The sequence below is a fragment of the Rhamphochromis sp. 'chilingali' genome, assembly GCF_963969265.1.
Source record: "Rhamphochromis sp. 'chilingali' genome assembly, chromosome: 2".
NCBI lineage: Eukaryota > Metazoa > Chordata > Actinopteri > Cichliformes > Cichlidae > Rhamphochromis > Rhamphochromis sp. 'chilingali'.
Genome location: NC_137930.1, coordinates 13,820,526 through 13,842,877, shown reverse-complemented (window position 1 = coordinate 13,842,877; position 22,352 = coordinate 13,820,526). Strand labels below are relative to the sequence as shown.

The following is a 22,352-nucleotide window of genomic DNA, read 5'->3' as shown; positions in this document are numbered from 1 at the left end:
GATAAAGCACAGAGCCACACTATTTCCTGTATTCTAAGTTAGTATATGCAGTAAGTGCACCACTCACCTCCTGTCTGTTGGGTATAGTTCAGTGGTGACCACATCCAGGGAGTTCCAGGCGGAGATACTGAGGCCGTTGTAGAGACAGAGCATGAAGATCATCATTGACTCGCTGGTGCCAAACCAAAGGAAGAAGCAGCTGATGCCTGATAGCACCATGGAACCTCCTGCAGAGCACAGCATGAGCTTTACATCTTAAACTTGAAATAACTTCATTCACGTCACTAGAGGTCACTGCAGGCACAAAAGCCAACTGCACATGACACTAGAACAACAAGGGGGAAAATTGCTATTCATATCCCACATCGAAAGGAAATCCTACCTAACATGCTTAGGCGTCCTATTTTGTCCATGAGGAGAGCAGAGACAATGTTTCCAGGAAGCACAGCCAACGTTCCCAGGAAGTTGACAAAATAGACCCAGTAGGCACTGTAATCGTCATCAAATGTCATCTGACAGCCTGTCTTGTTGTGGTGAAAAGAGCTGTTGATCACCCTTGAATTTGTCAACTTGGTGTCATCAATATCTGTAAATGTAGAAGATAAAAAGAAAGGTTTTACATGTTGACCCGGGATTAAAAGTTTGTATCTGACTGTCACCTTCTACTACCACTTGCTATTAACTCGAACAGTGGCAGACAAGACATTATGCATTGTAACATGGAAACCAACACCTAAGAGTATGTTCAAAAGCACAAAAGCACAAAAAAACACAAAGTGTTTTCTTTGTTATATCGAGACAAGAATGAGCTTTAATCTCAAATCTGATCATGACTCTTGGGCTCAAAACTACATAAAATACAACTAATTGAAAAAAGTGAACAATGTATATCCTAAGACCAGATGCAAGACGTGAAGAAGCAGACAGATAAATGTTAACATGGAGCTGACAAAAAGGGTAAACATAAAAATGACCCAAGAACACAAGAAAGTTAAAAAAAGAAGAAGATTATGAGTGTAACAAACAAGACATGATTCATTAATATGTTAGCTATTTGTTAGATTCAGATGTATTGATAGGCACATTTGATCAAAGCCATTCTTACTCCAGTCATGCCAGTTTAAACTAACTAGCAGAGGTGTGGACTCGAGTCACATGACTTGGACTCGAGTCAGACTCGAGTCATCAATTTTATGACTTTAGACTTGACTTGAAAAAATGTTCTAAGACTTGTGACTTGACTTGGACTTTTACACCAATGACTTGGGACTTGAATTGGACTTGAACCGGTTTACTTGAAAAGACTTGATATTTTACCCAAAATATAAAATTTAACATGCATATTATATAGAGATTGAAAATGTGACGTCATTCACGGGTAGAACCGCAAAGGATTCTGGGAACTCGTGGCAAGCGGTAGTAGCGCACGCAGGCTTTCAATTGAAATCAGTCACACAGCGATAAAAAGAAACACAAAAATGTCAAGAAGCCGTTGTATTATTAACTGCAATAGCCGGTCGCATAACAGCCACGGGAAGCCGACGGGTAAAGAGATCGGTTGTTATCGGATTACGTCGTTGAAGAGAAATTGTTCAAGCCATGTTTCCGAAGTAAGAAAGACGCGACGGATGGCCTGGATTGCAGCCATTCAAAGATCAAATATAACGTCCCAGAACCCTCCAGCTCACAGGTTAGTCTGCTCCAAGCATTTACACGAAGGTCAGTATTTTTTAGTAGTTAATACGTCATTTTCATAACATAATTAGTGATATAGGTTACAAGCAAGTCTGGCGCTGAACAGAAATTGTCGCGCTATGCTCCTTTATTTATTGTGCATAAATAGTGAATTGTCCTGACACAATATTGCGTTTCGCTTCTGTTATTATGGTACATTAACAAAAACATATACTTTTATTCACAGGATAAAACAGGTTTTTTGTATCACTAATTGCCCAGTACGATTACAGCATACAATATTATTGTCACTGCTACATTTCTGTGATGGGTACCAGAAATTATTTCCACTACTAATTAATTACCGTTGAGCTCAAAGGTCCTATTAATAAACGGTTAACGAATATGTATTTATGACGACAATTTGTGAGACTGGTAAACTTATGATACGTACGATGGTCTTTCGTTCTACACGGTGCATTTCAAGGTCCTGCACCCATCTGTCGGTAAACTGTACCTGGGCTTGTTGCAGTGACCTGAAGTTACTAAACTTCATGAGTGTGTGCACTCAATCCAAGAACCGTATGATTATAAATATGCATATAAATATGCTACGATGAGATAGCTGACTTCATCTAACTAGCAAATGTTGTCCAGGCTACGTTGGTGATGCAGTTTTTTTTAATGTGTATGATATTTTTGTCATGCGATTTTAAAGCCGGTCCTACAACCGCATCCAAGAATAACATGCGGCTTATCTCAGAACTGTCGATGAAAATTATTCTTGGAGCTAGGTTTAATTGAGCTGCATTTTAAAGAGGTGCAATTTCACAATTTGTGTATATTTTCTAAGTTCACTATTTTGTCATGTGTTGAGAAAAACACAGATTTTAAAATTACATGGTCTAATATTTACATTTAGCATAACTGCAACATTATTTTTTCGTTTTTTTTTTTAAAGACTCGAAAGGACTTGAAATTCAAAGTTTCAGACTTGTGACTTGACTCGGACTTTTACACCAGTGACTTGAGACTCGACTCTGACTTGCCTGACATTACTTGAGACTTGACTTGAGACTTGAGGATAAAGACTTGAGACTTACTTGAGACTTGCAAAACAATGACTTGGTCCCACCTCTGCTAACTAGCTCCTTACTGTAGCATGTTTTGCCTGCTAGCTGAGAAAACTATAATTTGGGATTTGCCTGGTTTATGTGGCTAACAGTTAATTTGCCTGTCATTGCTAATGTAATTTGCTAATTGCAAATTTTTGAATTTCATTGACATTCCATGATGTGTTTATAAGTTGCTAAATAACTGCTAGCTTCTTCCTGTCTGAACAACCCTTTACATACAGTCCTCTAAAAAGCTAACAGCACTTAGCTTGATGGCTATGATGCTATGCATCATTAGAATACTGACTGCCTAAAAAGTTTGCTTGGACAGGATAGGAAATGACACCACAGTCCATTTAACATTACTACAGAGAGCCAAAGTACTGCAGTACTACCAGAGTTAATGATAATAATAATAATGGATTGGGCTTTTCTAGGCACCCAAAGCGCTTTACAATACCACTATTCATTCACTCTCACATTCATACACTGATGGAGGCAAGCTACAGTTGCAGCCACAGCTGCCCTGGGGCAGACTGACAGAAGCGAGGCTGCCATATCGCGCCATCGGCCCCTCTGGCCAACACCAGTAGGCAAGTAGGGTAAAGTGTCTTGCCCAAGGACACAACGACCAGGACAGAGAGCCCGGGGATCGAACCGGCGACCTTCCGGTTACAGATGCGATTCCCAACCCCCTGAGCCACGGTCAGGGGTTTGTCTTCTCTGCAGGATAAAGGACTAAAGACTAAAAGACAGACAACAGCACAAATATAAACAACTACGATGCTGGTTCATGCTGTTTGAGTAAAATATCCATTGTGTGGCAGTTCTCTGGACAGAAACGCTTTGTTGATGCCAGAGGAGAGTGGCTAGACGATCTCAAGGTGACAGGAAGGGGGGAGTAACTCAAATAATCACTCGTTAAATCCAAGGTATGCAGAAGAGCATCTCTCAAACACACAATACGTGAAATTCTGCTCTCTAGAGACACATTTCCAATTGCAAAAAGATTTCACATCTCATGGAGCATTACTGGCAAACCCGACATGCCCATGCTGTTACTATATTCAGCGCTTTCCTGAGTGCTGAAGGGGACTGATTTTCTACCATGTGCTCCCTCAAGGTCTGATTCAGCTCCAATTCTCTCAGACCATTTAAAACACCTCTCCTGCCTTTGCCTTTTGGTTCAACTTGTTTCTTTGTCGGCCTTAAAATAACTGGATTACACTTTCATAACTTAGATTTATTAACAGTACAGTTTGACACTTTTGGTGCTGCTGCAATTTTAAATTTGTTCCTGAAAAAGAAAACAGTAATCAGCAAGACCGCCTTAGTAAAGAAAAATCCACATGCACAGAGAAATATTTCTAAATAACTGTCTGACTGAACAATCACATAAGAAAATGTATCTCTGCAGGAGTCATCATGTGGTTACAAACTGCCATTTTCAGTCCTCCCAAGCACAGCTTGGCCCACTTTTTTGTTGTTAAATAAAGTCACAGTTAGTTCAGAGAGGCAATCTGTGCAGGGGGCACAGAGGTTAAGCAGTAATTTAGAGGCATAAAGCAGAGGTATAAAATGCTCAAAACCATTCTTTCTTCTCTGAGCAAGAAGTTTGGATCCATAATGAACTGCCAGACAGAGGCGGGGAGCCTGAGTGAGACTTATGTATAAGGCAACAAGAGCCTAATAGGATTTTCTGGGTTGGAGAGAAGTGCCTTTGTTCTGGAAAGGCAGAAGAGAAGTGCCCTGAATAAGTGTGCATTTTACAGATGTGGTTTACCTGTGTTGTAAAAGAAGGAGTCTACAAAGGTACAGTTCCTGAAAAGGGATCCTACTGAGGAGACATCTTCAAAGTAGCAGTTGAGAAAAGATGAGTCGATGAACGTGACTGCCTTAAATCTCATACTGATGAACCTAAAAAATAAAAATAAAAATAGGAAGTGGACAAGGATGGAGTTATTGCAAGAAAGAAGCACCTACTGACAGCAATATGCAACACATATTATTGACAATTAGGGTGATGGCAGATAATTTTCCTTCAAACCAGGGAAATGCAGAGTCACTATTTCAGTGTCTGCACAGACAACAAAGGCAGGGATGAATTGCTGAATGCAAACCAAACGGTCCAATTTCAAACTTCTTAAGATGGAATATTAGAAATTAGATGTAACAAAGGCTGCTAGATGGAAGTGAATAGCTGCATTTAACCTGATATAAAACCTCAGCAGAAATTTGAAATATTTCAACTAACATTTTTTTATTTTTGGAGATACAAGGCCTTTTACTTTTTACTGAATTAATTAGGCATTGAGGACATCTGTAACTGAACAGATAAAGCACTTAAAACCAGAATGTATGATATTCTTTATAATACTAATACTAATATAATAATAATACTGTCCACTTCCATTTGAGTGTCTCAAACTGGGGAACTATGGATACAAATAGCTGTAATTCTACAACAATTCAACAGTTAATGCAATACTTTTGTTGAGCCCCTCAAATTAAAGTTGAAAGCCAGCACTTTAATCACATGATGTATTGGTTTGATTTAAGATTCACTGTGGTGCTAAAAGAGGCAAAATTACAAAAACAAAAAAGGTCACTGTCCTCCAGCAGAACCAGGAATTTCCCACTTCAGTTCACCCTCCATTCTCCACATTTTTTTTTATCATTCAGGAACAGCAAAAATAATAATAATAAATAAAAAAAATAATCCAAGTTGAATTTTATCGAAGTACTGGTCAGCATGACAGCATCAGGAAACTGTTTTTTTGTTGTTGTTTATTTTATCTTCAAAAAACATATTTATTCTGTTCAGTTCCACTCCATATTTTTCCATGGTCAGCTGCACCCCATCTACAGTGGATCTGTTCCCCACCAATGGTATATGTCCCACAGTTTGAAAACCACCAGCATCTCCTCCCTTCAGGATGTCTGGCCTTAGCAGTCAGTTATCTATGTGTGCTATTTCACACCACGATACACAGTACATGGTACTGTTTTTGATTTAATCTCTTATAATAAATGCATTCTGGTCTCCAGTGAGAAGGCAAAAAGAACAAAAACAGCATATCAATGTGTCTTCGCTCGGCTCTGTTTGTGAGAATTGTAACCAGGAGGAGGAGGAGGACCAGATGTGTGTATATGGGTGAGAGAGAGACCGTAAGAAAGAATAAGGAAGAGAGATAAGCTTTTTAATTTCCTGGTGGCAGACGAGAAAGAGGAAAGATTTATATTACCTGCAGTGGTGTGTTGTTTGTGGGAATGACAAATAGTACTGCTATCCCACAACAGGACAAGCAGCTTTAAACTCAACATTGTGCTAAAAGAGGCTTACAGGTTTAGATCACAATGTGTTACCCTGTAGCTAGTTTTAATAATTTCTCCCACTCTTGATATCGGTGTCTGAGAAAGCTGAAGATCACTGGAAAGTATTCAAATAGAAGTCAGTTTGTGCACCAAGCCTGGCGTACCTGTCATTTACAAAGACCCCATTTCTGTGGATCTGGTTCTCCAGGGTGAAGTTGAAAGTGAAGTCTTCAATGCGTTCATTGTTATGAATCTTCACTCTGGAGGCGTACTCGTCAGCTTGAAGGTGCTTGATGACATCTGGGAACCACACAGACAGCCCGTAGTACCTGAACACAGCAAAAGATTCTGTATTAAATTGCGTTACATATGGTCATTTTTAATAACCTCTAGTAATAGTCACTTTCTCTATTCTCCATCATCTTATTCTGCAGAATTGCGTTAAACAAACTGGTTAAAAGATCCACTGCTCTCTCTCATCTCCATACCTTCTCAGGTATCCCGTCTGGACCAACAGCTTTTCCATTCCGCATCCTTGTCATAGCTGACCACACTTTCTTTTTATTAATCCTCCACACTTGCTGATTCACCATCTTTGCTCCATCTCCACTTGTCTCTCTCTCTCATTTTCTTCAGTCATAAGCTCTTCGTAGTACTTCTGCCATCTTCTTAACACACTTTTTATACTTGCTAGCGCATTTCGATCTCAATCTTTAATCACCCTGACCTGCTGCACATCCTTTCTGGCTCTATCTCGCTGTCTAGCCAATCGATACGCGTTAGTTTCTCCTTCCTTAGTGCCCAGACTCACCTACAACTCAATATATGCTTTTTTTCATTTGCTTCTGTCTTTACCGTACAGCCAGGTTCCCAGTGCTCCTGTCTTTTTCTTTATTTTCTTTGCTAACATCTTTCTTTGAGTTGCTTTAGTCTTTCCATAAGGATCTATATTAAAAGAACATGAGTCAGATGCAACACTACTGCACAACATCTGCTGAGAAATATTTATCTGGGTGTACATATATGCAGATGGTTAGGTGGAAGGTAAAAGACATGAAACTGTCTTTGTTTAAATGATACTGCTTTGTCTAAATTGCCACAAAGTCATTAGGACAGTGCAGCGTTAACTGACCACAAGTTCAAAGCCATTGCCCTGATGTTGATGTTTTCTTGCAGAGGTAGAGTATGAGGTGTAATTGAATACCAGTTTTTTTAAACAAACAAACAAACAAACAAAAAAAACATTGTATTTGACTTGGGGTTTCAAATGGAAAAAATCCAGTCAATCATAGAAAGCTTGCAACAGAAAAACTGTCATAAATATGATGTAAAATAAAAGCAATAAAAGACACAAATTAAATGTAATCTAACTGACCACGGCTCATCAGGCAGATATAAGTGAGAGAACATCTACTTTGGTGCCAAGGGCATAACAGAAATCTATATTAGCTATGCATCATCCAGAGCAAAAAACAGCATATCTGAACATGATCAAAGCCAACAGTAACAACACATTCAAAGTGCAGAAGTAGAACTATATGGGATGTGTAATAACTGTCTTACCCAAAGGACAAAGTAAACCAGACTGCAGCCAGCTTCATAGTGTTTTCTTTCACTGGGTGGTTGAAACATTTCATGAATGTCAACCAGATCTGATATAAAAGAAAAAGGTTTTGGTGAATTTTATTCATAGCAACCATAAATATTGACTATAAAAGAAAATGCAGCAACAAAAGTGAAGGTTAACAAACAGGACATAAAGAGTCTCCTACTCCTCTGAGTTCAGCCCTGATCTTGAAGAGGACCTTGAGTACAGGGTTGGCTGACTCATTCTGCATCTCTACCAGCTCATCCAGCTGTTTGGGGATTTTTATCCTGTTCACCTGCAGGGGGAGACACTGATCAGTCATCTGCCAATGGCTTTGCAGCAGCAGGAATGATGAAGAGCAAAGCCCGGGGTGTACTCACAGTGAAGACTCTCTCTGGCTCTCCGCGGGCACGCATGTTCGTGTCATGGATGTGTTTGAGCACCATCCAGGCCTCGTCATGTTTACCCATCTGGGGAATAGTTATCATAATTTGGATATATATGCTGGATTTCAATATTAACACTCCACATACACAGTGAATAGCACATGTATGCAATTTATATATCTGTGTGTAAAGTCTATTTCATGTGTTGCACAGTGACCTTCACCTCTATGCCCCAACCCCAGCATCAGAATCTCCACACTGCTGTCCTAATAAGTAAGCTTATTAAGAAGAGCAGGCTGAAAATAAGCTTTTTGCTGTTCTCCTAGGAGAATGATTTTGTTTCATTTAATTTGTTCTTTTTGATAAAAGGATAATATAAAGCAATTATTGTACATAAACTTCAGTTTCATGCAAGGGCATCTAACAGATGGTATCCACTTTGTGAGAAAAAAAAAAGCTTCATTGTGTGCCAGTGATTTATTTTTTCTTTGCAGCTTTTTGTTAGGGAGGCAGCATCAGAGAGAGTGACTCTAAGAAACTGAAAAAACTGATAAAGGCTGGCTGAGCTCCATGGGGAATACTCTGAGGTCCATACATGTGTTGTGTAGAGAGGGAAGCACCACAAAGTGGTCAATGTAATGAAGAACACTGCACACTCTTGCTACACATCATACTAGTTGGACAACAGGCTCTGTCAGAGGCTCCTTTAGACTTTTAGTCCTCCAAGGTGGTATAAAAGTCTAAAAGTGGGAAGCATTTAATGCTCACTGCAATAGCCATCTGGAGTTTAGGATTCCACTGTGTGTAGGGAGACTAGACTTCTCCATTGGTAACACATAAAAATGCATACTCTTTGTAACATCTGCTTTTAAGTTTAAAATTATAATTCTTTTTCTTTATTACACCCCAGTGGAAGTCTTAGTAGTACACTTTGCATCTCCCTCTATGAATATTTTATGTGTAATAATAAATAATGATCAGAAATAATAGAGGATAAATACATCTTCATAAAGTTTCAAATTCACCTGTTACAGTTTTACTTTCCATTTTCATGTTCTTTATATACACTGCTACAGTAGTGAGTGTTTAAGTTTCAAATAATGAGGTCAGCATATGTACAAGTAATTACTGTGATTTTGAGTTTTAACTAAATTCATCGCTTGCCTAATAGGGCGCTAAAGCTCACCTACCTGTAGTTTAATATGTATCTTAGTGGGCAGCCAATCAGAAAAAAGTTGACTTAAAAAGTGACATCAAGATTGTTTTTCACTACGGTCTGATTTTGTCTGATATCTACAAGAATCATAATTATTCGTTTCTTTAAATAATAAGGCTAATGGTTCTCTGTAAGAGTGTCTTTTCTTTATAATGAGGAAGACATGTTACCCAGTCCATCAGTGTGGCTCACTAATGTGATTTTAATTGAGCTTTATGGCAAAGAAGAATGAACAAGTTGCAAGCAAGCGGGAACAGTTCATATACTAAACATCTCCTTTACCTCCAGGTAGAAACGGGGGCTTTCAGGCATAAAAGTGAGAGCTACCACAGCAGAGACACAGGGCAGCGCACACACCACCACAAACACTCGCCAGCTGTGGAACTGGTAGGCTGATCCCATGCTGAAACTCCAGCCTGCACAGAGAACCATGCACACACAAGGACAGTTAGAAATAATGTGGCATAGCATCACGTTGTGAGCTCAGTCCCCGTTGCACAAGAAGACATAAAACTTAAATTCAAGCACACATGTATACTTGCTGTAGCTTTTTTTTTCTGTCCCTCAAGGTTGGACAGAAATGCAGTTAGTGGAATTATGTTAACTGCTAAATTCCCCATAGGTGTGAATGTGAGCGTGAATGGTTGTCTGTCTCTCTGTGTTAGCCCTGCATCAGCTTGGCAACCTGTCCAGGGTGTACCCTGGTTCCCACCCTATTGTAGCTGTGATAGGCTCCAAAACTGAGCATTGCATTAGTTCAGGTGGGCCATAAAGTCAAGTCTCTCAGCATTCCTGTCAGATCAGCTGATCTCACTGGCAGGCCACATGACTCTTTTCGACATCCAACTGGAAAATTTCTTAGGTGTGGTTATTTAAGCTGATTTAGCTGCTTTTACAAAACTGTGCCTGAAAAAAACAGTTTGTGGTGTCTAATGCACTGTATTCACAATTAAGAAAGATTTAATCCTCTACAAAATGTTATAATAATATTCTAGTAGAGATTCAACGAGTCCCCTTAGGATTTGGTCCCATAATAGAAAAAACAAAAGAGACAAAACATGATGTCTTTAAAATGATCTAATGAAAAAACAAAAATACTTTAATTATCACTTTCTAACGATATGTTGGTCACTATGTGTTCTGAAAAAGAACAGAGATCTTTTGACACTGGCTCCATTCCAGTACTAAAATCTGAAAAACATCAAATACAAAAGTACACAGCAAATTCAAAAGTGTTAAATGTTTTGGTGTTAATAGTCTTCTTGCAAAAGTAGAGTTAATTTTACTCTAAGCAGAGTCACATTCTTTTAATGTAACTCTGAGGTGTAAAATGATAGTAGTTAAAATCGAGTGTTAAAAATGAGTGTTTCTCTGTCAAATCTGGAGGTGTTACAATGGAAACATTAACTCTTGACCTCTTAACTCTGAACTCCTAGAGGGGCTATGACACCAACAGAGTAAATTCACAGACTCCGCCCCCAGCACGGCTCCAATCGAAGCTGAAGTGAAGCCGTTTCAGAACATTTTGCTCTACATATTTGAGTTGTTTGCCATGCTTGGTAAGTCATTTTTTCAAAGATTGTTTCAATTATTTCTATTAGCTTTTACTTCTGTGGCTCTTTGGAGTTGAGACAAAGCTGTGTGAAAGGCATTAGCCATGTTGCTCGGTGATAGCATAATATTCTGTTTTAGCTAGCTGAAAGGTATTGTTTGCAGGCAAATACCACAGCCTTGAAAAAAAGCTTGCATGTGAATTTTCAGTCAAACTTTTGGTCAAATACACCTAAAACAATGTCTAGAATGTGAAACGTTGGTATAATGGTGCTACTTGAAGCCTGAAAACGATCGCCCATTAAAAAAAACGAGCAAACAGCAGTAGCAGACGTCCTGACTGGATTCTACGTTAGCATAGATCCCTCCAGAGTTTTGTGCACACGGTTTAGGTAAAAATGAAAAAGGTTGAGGTTTTACATTTAGTTCAGTATTACCTGTTGCCTGTGTCCTTGTCTTTTGGGAAAATACTTTACACAAGTAATGGCTCAAAGAAGATTCCTTTTTTTTTTTTACTGTGCTGCAATTGTTTACTGGATTATTTGTGCCATTAATTAGTATCAACTAATTTTTATTCGATCTCCGCACAGGATATGCTTGTGAAGATGGAATATGGGGGAGAGCAGAAGTGCGCTGAAGTTCCACAAAGGGATGAATGAAGGACATGCATATTGTATTGAAGAAATAAGTGATGAGAATGCTGTTATTTGCATTTACCATGTCAGACCTTTTGATAAACAAAATTCTAATGAAAGTGAGAACATGTATACTGTTACATCTTTCAGAAAATGTTTTGAAATTGTGGTGCACAGTTCAGAATAAATGTTTTTCAAAAACCATTGCGTCTTTTTAGTAAATGTTTATTTCCAAAAGAAATTTCTAGAAGTTCAGAACAGTAAAATTCCTGCTTTTTAGAATGAATTAGAAGATAACTCTTACGTAGTTAAACTAAAATACTCTTTGAGAGTTAATATATAAACTCTTAACACCAAGTGTTAAATTATCAACTCCAGACAGATTTGGTGTTTAACACTAAATCAGAGTTAACGTACCAACTCTCCAAAAAGAGTTAAATTAACACTCTCTGGTGTGGACCCATATAGACACTTTAATAGTGTTGAAATCAAATCCGACAGTGTTAATTTGGACATGCTGGATTTGCTGTGTACTCTGTGATTTCTCTAAAAGTTTCAAAAGCTCCAAAGGACATTCTGCAAAGACCATCAACAAGTTGTAGCAATATATGATGGAGTACCTATATGTTTGGAAGCCATCCTGTCTACTCACACAGCAAAGTCTGTATGCAAAAATTAACAATAGAAAAGTGTATTAGCATGGACATACAAGTGTGTGTGCGCGTGTGCGTGGCCTGTGGCGCTGCTCTAGCCTGTACCAGTACAAACCTCATTAGGGGGATTATGGCTATAATGGACTAGAGGAGATGGCTGACTGATTCAGACACTCAGCAAGATTTATGTCCCTCCTCTACAGTAAGTGAACACTGCTGAAATACACATACAGTACACCGACACACACGCGCGCACACACACACACTGTCCTTGGCCATTGCTTAGTGGTATCACACAAGTTTTAAAGCATGTACATAGGGTACGTGCATAAACACAGACACACTTGCACACACACAAGCATGCACAAAGACTCACAGACAGAAAAGTCTTAAAGAGACACATGTTGCACTGTGACACACATCACACTTGAACTGGCCATTTTTTATTGTGATTTATGTGCTTCTTTACTTTAACCCATTTTTAGCACCTTAAAAAGCTAAAATCACACTCTCTCTCACACACACACACACACACACACACACACACACACACACACAGTTATCTACAAGTCAATGGAAGCACTGCGGCAGAACTTATTACCCACACATTGCTGCATCTTGTAGAAAAAATGTGTTACAACACTGGCGTCTAATCAATTGACCTCAATTATAAGCCCTCTCACACTCAGTCGCTCCTGCACTCTGACGGCCACTGGAGAGCTTTAGAATGTAAGCTTCTATCTTTAGATTCTTAGGAGCCATTTATGACCTATAAGACAGAAATATCTTTCTGTGTATGCTTGTGAGCTTCACCGCACACTAATTTTTCTTCTTTTTTTCTCATTAAACAGTTACTTCTAATTTTTGGTACTTATACATAAGTAGTAGTACTTGCAGGGACAGAACACAATGCAACTATTTTTACCCGCTGACTCAGAGACATACTGAGTTTAGCTCTGTTTTACAATAACAGTATTCTACTGGCAAAATCGTTGTAAAGCATTTATGAGAAATCCCATGTATTTGTCACGGAGATGTCCATTTATTGCTCTATCACTTTAAAAATGTGTCGCAGAGGGTTCTGCGGCACCCACTGCTGGATAGTATATGGCCTGCGTGTCTATACAAATTCTTTAAGTTAAAAGTAAATAAATGAATACATACATTAAAGAAAATACATTTATGTTATGAATTTATTTGCAGATTATTTTTCACATTCTACTGATATTTTGATATCACTAAGAGTTTAATAGGAAAGCTAAGGTGCTTACTTGCCATGTGTAGTCAGTACTGTCATGGTCTTTAATTTTCTATTTGTATTTGCTGAGTCCTGGTCCCTGTTTTGATATTGTGTTGTCCAGTGTTTCTTTATAGTTACTTCCATCTGTCTTTTCTGTATTTTTGTTACCACTTCTTTCCTCCTTATTGCCATTTCCTGTTGTTTAGGTGCCTTTTCTCTAGTTTCACAGTAGTAGTTCCTAAAGGTAGATACTGTTACTTTACTTTACTGCATGGGTGCTGGGAATGGGGGAAAAAGCTCAATGTGAACTATTTTCAAAAGTGTGAGCCCAAAATTCAAAATTTCTCCAAGTTCATTCAGTGTGAAATGAAATCAGAGGTAGTGTTTATGAAATGTGAAGCTGCACAGACTGAAGAAGTTTGCACTTCCTCAACATGTTTTCTTTACCTGCTTAAAAAGTTGGTGTTGTAGCTTCATTCTAAATAAAGAACACCACTTGGTGTAGGAACTTAATCAACCCTGTGCCCCCACACTATAGTGTCACACAGTCACAGAATAGTCTCCAGCAGAGACAACATCCTGATGGCCAGTGTCCAAGAGCAAACTCCATTATATCTGATCACCAGGACCATGGCAAACAAGAAGCTTTCCTCCTCCTCCTCCTCTCCTCCTCTGCTCCTCTGTTGTGTAACAGTCTCACTCTCTCACTCTGTCTTTGTTTTGCCTCCCTTTAGCCCTCTCCTGTATCCCTTCACCTTTTGATTATCCCCGATGCAGGCCTCATAAATCAGAGCCCTCTTCGCTTCTCTTTTGCCATGTCTTCCTAATCTATTTCTCTGCTCCTCTTTCTTTATCTGCAGCCCCCCATTCCTGATTGATTTCAGTTAGCTCATTTTTTGTTCATATGCTCTGACACACCTCCTCTCCTTCACTATATGAGATTAACTATATGAGTCAACTTTTTGCATTTTTTTCACAACCTCAAACAGTTTGTCATAAAATTCCAATAAATGAGCAAAACCATTGGTTTTCAATTATAGTCTCCTAAAAGGATTTGATTAAAAAGAATGCTCTTTTAAAATAAAAATGCTGTATGTCCAGATGAACCTTGCTTGCCTAACACAACTCTGTACATTTTAGTGCCCTTCATGTATATATTTATTGTGCAGACTGACAGACACTTTGTTGCTTTTTTGTGCTGCTGTTATTGCTGTGGTTTCCACCTACATCGCCACCTGCTATGTGTTTGTGTGCCCCCCTGATGGGTCTTGATTTCTAAATTAAGCCCCACGATGGGGGAATTATTTGCGAGGCTCACTGGCTGTTATGTATCGTGTTGTGATGTGCATGCCTTACTACTGCAGGGGGTATCATCAAGAGTGGAGCAGTACCGCCAAGTCCGACGTTAATGCCTTTTCTTTTTGCAGTAATGTTCAAACTGGTGATGTGAGTCTCTCCTAACAGTGGGAAACCTCTCCACTTTGGAACCTGGGCCAGTAAAGTTGCGAGCACATTGCATCACTTTGCCCTTACTTTAAACGTAGCAATGTCAGCTTTTGCTTACACTTTGTGTTTCTTTCTCTGTGTGTGTGTGTGTGTGTGTGGGTGTGTGTGCATGTGTGTGTTCCTCATGTAAAAAGCAAAAAATAACATATATGATATAGATTGTTTTTTAGGTATGTAGCACTTTTTTACTCTGAGTACTTAAAGTCTCATTCTCCCAATCACACACACATTCACACAAACACCATATCTACAACTCACACACATACTCACACTCCAGTGGATGCATCAGGGGGAACTTGGAGTTGATCTAGCATACTTCGACACGCAATCCATCAACTCTTTTTTTTTTTTTTTTGGTATTTAAAACTTTATATTCAGTCATGTATTTTTTTTTTTTTTTTTGCATGTCCCATTTGGCTCTTTTGCCATCAGAATTATTGTCTAAAGGCGAAGAAAGATGCCCAACGGATTTACTTTACCAAATAGACCATCCCAGCCTTGCCGTAATGGTCTATTTGATTAACCTTTTATTGTTTATTTTATTTTATTTTATTTTCACTTGCTAAATACGGGACAGATTTGACTGGGGAAAAGAAAGGGGAAAAAGAAAGAAGGAAAGAAAAACAGCGGGGAAGAGGGACGGGGATAAAGGGCAAAAAACAAAAACCAACAAAATAAGCAGACAAAAAATACATATATCAATCACCTGGATCACCTGTTGAGAAAGAAAAAAGAGAAAACAAGCAGAAGAAAAGAAAGAGCAACATAATAAACAACATCACGATGATATATGGGAATATAACAGTAAATACTAAATATTAAACATTATTGTGCAGCACGTAAGATCGACAGCGCACAGTGTGCTTTGAGGTAGGAGCCAAAAAAGGGTGTAGTTTGTGTGTGTGAGCACCCGTGTGTACACCTGTGAGCATGAACATGCTTGTTTTTAAAAGGTTCCTTCATGTAATGATCTGCTAGAGGGTGTGGAGAGCCATAGCCCCGTCCTCCAGGGCATGAAGCAGGTATGGAGGAGATCAAAACTCCAGACATCCAGAGGCCCTCAGAACACAAGAGACCAAGGAAGACCAACAGAGGGGCAGCCGCACCACTATCCCAGAAAGAGCTGAGGAGAGCCCCAGATGAGGGGTCACTCATCTGGGGCCCGTGAGCTCCGCCGGCAGCCAGCTGTGCCTATATGTATGTGTTATGAGAGTGTGAGTAATGTGAATGTCTAAGTTGTGGGATAAAATTTAGGCACAGGCAGCCAGAAGGGGACAGAGGGGGGGAAGCCTCCCCTGCACCCTGGTGACACACCTTTACCCCAAGGCCCTGCATGTGTGGGTGATTCATAGGTGATTCGCCCTACCTCTTGAGCCACAGCCGCCTCGTTATGCAAGGTGGAATTTAAAAGATGGATATGCCCACTACAACGTCTCACGCTGGTTAGTGAAAACCTTGAACTAGGTATTTTGTCATCACCATTTTGTGATAAGCAAGGGATGACACTCACTGTTAAGTTGAGAAATACTACGTAGCCATTGGTTAGAAAGTTGAAACTGACAAATTTTGAGGAACCTGTGTATCTTTATTTTATCCTGCTCTCTGACTCTAATAATTAATACTTATAATAGAGAGAACAAGATGGCGCCGAGTATGGCAGCCTTGTCGCGAGCTCCCCCAAGCAACAGCTTTTTTCTGTGTTTAATTTTACTTTTCCTTCATTTTTTCACGAGTAGCACATGTCTCCTTGTGTACGACCGACAAACCTTACTGGACATAAAAGACGGTCTTTCTTATAACTTTCCGGAGTTCAAGTTTTGCAACACGGACGCTCCGTTTGCAGACCCCCCATTCATCTCACCTGAGACGCCTTTGTTCTCTGGCCCTGGAGGCCGCAAACGCCGACGCAGAGGGAGAAGATCTGGCGTTCTGGTTCGACTGAGACGGCGCACTAACAGACCACCATTACCCAGTTTATTACTGGCTAATGTGCAGTCTCTGGAGAACAAGCTGTGCGAGCTTCGGGCACGGATCTCATTCCAGCGAGAGATGCGGGACTGCTGCGTGATCTGCCTCACAGAAACCTGGCTATCGGACAAGCAATACAACTACCGGGGTTCTCCGTGCATCGCGCGAACAGGTCACAGGATCTTACTGGGAAAAGCAGAGGCGGTGGTGTGTGTTTCATGATCAACAACAGCTGGTGTGATTATGCGAACGTGCACCCGGTCAAATCCTTCTGCTCACCGGACCTGGAGTACCTGATGATTAAGTGCCGGCCATTCTGGCTACCGAGGGAATTTACAGCAGTGATTATTACGGCTGTTTACATTCCCCCACAAGCCGACACTGACCGAGCACTCAGGGAACTGTACAGCGCGATCAGCAGCGAGGAAACCGCACACCCAGAGGCGGCGTTTATCACAGCCGGAGACTTTAATAAGGGAAACCTGAAGAAAGTCTCACCCAAACTCCACCAACACATCCACTTTAACACTCGTGGAGATCGGCTACTCGACCACTGCTACACCTCTTTCCGGGATGCGTACAAAGCCCTCCCCCGCGCCCCATTCGGCCAATCAGATCACCGCTCCATCCTGCTCCTGCCCGCCTACAGGCAGAAGCTGAAACAGGAAGCTCCAACCCGGAGGGCGGTGCACTGTTGGACGGACCAATCGGAGTCTGCGCTGCGGGACTGTTTTGATCACGCGGACTGGGAAATGTTTCACGTGGCTGCTAGGGACATTGATGAATACACAGACTCAGTCTGCGGCTTTATCAGGAAATGCGTGGAAGATGTCGTCCCATCCAGAACAGTTAAATCCTTCCCAAATCAAAAACCCTGGATTAACGGAGATGTTCGCGCGGCACTGGCGGCACGGAGCACCGCCTTTGCCTCCGCGAACACATCGGACTACAAACACGCACATTACCAACTCCGGAAGACGATCAAAGCAGCCAAACGTGAGTACAGGGACAGGGTGGAGCAACAGTTTGACAACCCTCGGAGTATGTGGCAGGGACTAAACACGATCACAGACTTTAGAGGGAAAACCAGCACACCGCAGACCACGGCCTCTCTGTGTGAGGATCTAAACGTATTCTACGCTAGATTCGACACAGCGAACACCATGAGACCGGACAGTGTGCGCACCGCGGATGACGTCAGTGCGCACACTGTGTCTGAGGAGGATGTGCGGAGGTGCTTCAGGAAGGTGAACGCACGCAAAGCTACTGGTCCGGACGGGATTCCCGGCCGCGTCCTCAAGTCATGCGCAGCTCAGCTGGCTGGAGTGTTCACGCACATCTTCAACCTTTCCCTCTCTCTGTCTGTAGTCCCAGCCTGCTTCAAAATGGCCACCATCGTCCCTGTACCCAAATCCTCCACCATCTCCTCATTGAACGACTGGCGACCTGTAGCCCTGACCCCCATCGTAAGCAAATGCTTCGAGAAGCTGGTCAGGGACTTCATCTGCTCTGCACTACCCGACTCACTGGACCCTCTACAGTTCGCATACCGCCACAACAGGTCCACTGATGATGCCATAGCCTACACACTACACACTGCCCTGTCACACCTGGAGAAGAGAGACACGTATGTGAGAATGCTGTTTGTAGATTACAGCTCAGCATTCAATACCATCGTTCCCTCGAAGCTGGACAGGAAACTGCAGGATCTAGGACTGAGCAGCTCCCTCTGCAGCTGGATCCTTAGCTTCCTGTCTGACAGACGCCAAGTGGTCAGACTGGGCAGCATCACCTCATCCCCCATCACACTGAACACTGGTGCTCCACAGGGGTGTGTACTGAGCCCTCTCCTGTACTCACTCTACACCTACGACTGCACAGCCACTAACAACTCCAACATCATTGTGAAGTTTGCGGACGACACTACAGTGGTGGGTCTTATCACCAATGGTGATGAGACGGCTTACAGGGAGGAGGTCAGCGCCCTGACCCACTGGTGTCAAGACAACCATCTCACCCTCAACGTCGCAAAGACAAAGGAGTTGATAGTGGACTTCCGGAGGTGCAGAGAAGTACACACCCCCATCACCATCAACGGCGCTGCTGTGGAGAGAGTGAGCAGCTTCCGGTTCCTTGGTGTACATCTGGCTGAGGAGCTTACGTGGTCAGTACACACAAACAAAATAGTGAAGAAGGCGCAGCAGCGCCTCTTCTTTCTCAGGAGACTGAAAAGATTCGGCATGAGCCCCCGCATCCTCAGGACCTTCTATCACTGTGCTATTGAGAGCATCCTCACTGGATGCATCACCACCTGGTATGGCAACAGCACCGCCTACAACTGCAAAGCTCTCCAGCGAGTAGTGCGGTGCTCTGAACGGATAATTGGAGGTGAGCTTCCCTCCCTCCAAGACATCTACAGGAAGCGGTGCCTGAGGAAAGCGGGGAGGATCATCAAGGACTCCAGTCACCCCAGCCATAAACTGTTCAGACTACTTCCCTCAGGAAGGAGGTTCTGCAGCATCCGGTCCCGTACCAGCAGACTGAGAGACAGCTTTTTCCATCAGGCCATCAGACTGCTGAACACGTCAAAGACACCTCACCTTCACTACTGGAACTTTAACATTATGCACTCCATACTGTACAGTAATGCCACTGTTTTGCACAATATATAATATACTATTATATATTGTACATATATTTATTAGTTTCAGATGTAGCCATTCTTGTATTTTGCTTGTTTACATTATTGTATTTTGCACAACTCTGTTGCTTGTGAAGCTCGCACACAAGAATTTCACTCACATGTGCTGTACCAATGTACCTGCACATGTGATGTGACAATAAAAGTGATTTGATTTGATTTGATAATAATTTCTAAAAGAATGTAATCAATATTAATTTAATTTAGCAATTGATACATAAACTTGTATACAACCTGCAATTTAAAAAAAAAAAATTAGCAATCAAATTAAAACGGAGGGTAGGCAGAGGAAGTGGTGGTGGGATATACTGAATTAAATGTGATGTCAGCACGTTACATTCTAGCACATAAAATGTGTTATCCACATCGAAACTATTCTTTCACTTGAAAGAGTAGTTGATCTGAACTAACTAACAGATCATCTGCAAAAGAATGGCTTATTTGAAGAGTTTCAGTCAGATTTCAGAGCTCATCACAGTACAGAAACATGTTTAATGAAGGTTACAAATGACCTTCTTATTCCCTCTCACAGTGGACTCATCTCTGTGCTTGTCCTGCTAGAATTCAGTACAGCGTTCGATACTGTTGACCATAATATCCTATTAGCGCGATTAGAGCATGCTGTAGGTATTACAGGTACTGTGCTGCAGTGGTTTGTATCATATCTATCTAATAGACTCCATTTTGTTCATGTAAATGGAGAGTCCTCTTCACACACTAAGGTTAATTATGGAGTTCCACAGGGTTCAGTGCTAGGACCAATTCTGTTTACATTATACATGCTTCCCTGAATAATCAGTCCCCATCTTATCTTAATGACCTTATAGTACTATATCACCCATTAGAGCACTTTGCTCTCGCACTGCAGACTTACTTGTTGTTCATAGAGTATTTAAAAGTAGAATGGGAGGCAGAACCTTCAGTTTTCAGGCTCCACTTCTATGGATCCAGCTTCCAGTTTGGATTCAGGAGAAGACACTATCTCTATTTTAAGATTAGGCTTAAAACTTTCCTTTTTGCTAAAGCATATAGTTTTGGCTGGATCAGGTGACCCTGAATCCTCCCTTAGTTATGCTTTTATGCTTTAATCCCATGATGCACTGAGTATTTCTTCTTCAGTCACCTTTCTCACTCGCTATGTGTTAATAGACCTCTCTCCACTGAATCATACTTGTTATTAATGTCTGGCTCTCTTCCACAGCATGTCTTTTATCCTGTCTTCCTTCTCTCTCCCCAGCCAGTTGCAGAAGATGGCCGCCCCTCCCTGAGCCTGGTTCTGCCGGAGGTTTCTTCCTGTTAAAGTTTTTCCTTCCCGCTGTTACCAAAGTGCTTGCTCATAGGGTGTCATATGATTGTTGGGTTTTTTTTTCTTTATGTATTATTGTTTGGTCTAGGTTGCAATATAAAGTGCTTTGAGACGATGCTGTTGTGATTTGCCATGGTATAAATAAAATTGAATTGAACTGAATTGTTAAAACAGAACTGAACAGAAATGAAGTTGATGACGAATACCTGGACAATAACATCGTAGTTACTGGCAGGTTTTAGGTATGTTAACAGATGGTTTCATTTAACCACCTGCAAAATATGTGTTTTAAGTAATTGCCTGCTGGTGAAAAATATGAAATATTATGCAAAATATTACAAAGCATCTACATAGTTAACCTTACTGGCTATTTTCCAGTCTCAAGGCCCGTTAGAGGGTAGCTTATCTTTTGTTTGTCTGTGAAGGTTCTCAGTCATCCAGGTCATCGTAGTCTAAGGAGCTTGGAAAGAAAAGCGTCTGGACTTCTTTAAGTTGCTTGAAGACGTTTCACCTCTCATCCGAGAAGCTTCTTCAGTTCTAAAGGTCAAATGGTGGAAAGACCCAGATTTAAACCCAGTGGGAGTGACCCCCCACAGAAGGACAAAGGACCCCCTGATGATCCTCTACCGGACTTTGGTAAGTTCACCAGTGAAGACACAAAGGATAACTGTTTGCCTTTCCTGGACTATGCTGTGCACATAGAAGAGAATGGCAACCTCAACATTGAAGTTTACCGGAAGCCCACACACACGGACCAGTAACTCCTCTTTGACTCCCATCACCCTCTGGAACACAAACTTGGAGTAATTAGGACCCTACACCACCGGGCAGAAAAATGTTCCCTTTAAGCCTGAAGGGAAAAAGAAGGAACACACACATGTAAAGGAAGCACTCAAAACATGCGGTTATCCTAATTGGGCGTTTATAAAGTTAGCAAAGAGGCACAGAAAAGAAGATCAGACACCAGCTAGGGAGGATAAGAAAGACAGACTCAATAACATTGTCATCCCCTATGCTGCCAGTGTATCAGAAAAACTGAGGAGAGTTTTCTCCAAGCACGACATCCCAGTGTATTTCAGACCCAGCAACACACTCAGACAGAAACTTATTCACCCGAAAGGCAAAACTCCAAAACACAAACTTAACAATGTGGTGTATGCTGTACAGTGTAACGAGGAATGCCCAGACCTCTACATTGGAGAGACCAAACAGCCACTTCACAAACGCATGGCACAACACAGAAGAGCCACCTCCACAGGACAAGACTCAGCAGTCCACCTGCATCTTAAGGATAAAGGACACTCTTTCGAGGATGCAAATGTTCACATTTTGGACAGAGAGGACAGTGGTTTGAAAGAGGAGTGAAAGAAGCCATCTATGTCCACTGTGAGCAACCATCTTTGAACAGAGGCGGGGGTTTACGACACCGACTGTCTGCCATCTATAATCCAGTTTTGAGATCCCTTCCCAGATGCCTTAATGCCCACTCACACCCTGG

At 41.2% G+C, this 22,352-nt stretch overlaps 1 protein-coding gene and 1 long non-coding RNA gene across 3 annotated transcripts in view; one reads left to right on the top strand and one right to left on the bottom strand.

Annotated features, from left to right (window-relative positions):
* The window catches only part of LOC308385302 (synaptic vesicle glycoprotein 2C-like), a 71,447-nt gene that overhangs the window by 6,499 nt on the left and 42,596 nt on the right, over positions 1 to 22,352 (bottom strand). For both annotated transcript variants that reach the window (XM_080864144.1, XM_080864145.1), the window contains exons 5-12: positions 9,577 to 9,710; positions 8,073 to 8,162; positions 7,877 to 7,987; positions 7,668 to 7,756; positions 6,269 to 6,433; positions 4,573 to 4,706; positions 383 to 586; positions 68 to 227 (exon numbers count right to left, since the gene is read on the bottom strand). In XM_080864144.1, coding sequence (XP_080720270.1) covers positions 68 to 227; positions 383 to 586; positions 4,573 to 4,706; positions 6,269 to 6,433; positions 7,668 to 7,756; positions 7,877 to 7,987; positions 8,073 to 8,162; positions 9,577 to 9,710 — 1,087 coding nt within the window. The remainder of the gene's footprint in view (positions 1 to 67; positions 228 to 382; positions 587 to 4,572; positions 4,707 to 6,268; positions 6,434 to 7,667; positions 7,757 to 7,876; positions 7,988 to 8,072; positions 8,163 to 9,576; positions 9,711 to 22,352) is intronic.
* On the top strand, positions 10,542 to 11,684 carry LOC308385312. The gene is made up of 2 exons (XR_013969500.1): positions 10,542 to 10,853; positions 11,436 to 11,684. It is a non-coding gene; the product is annotated as an uncharacterized lncRNA (long non-coding RNA).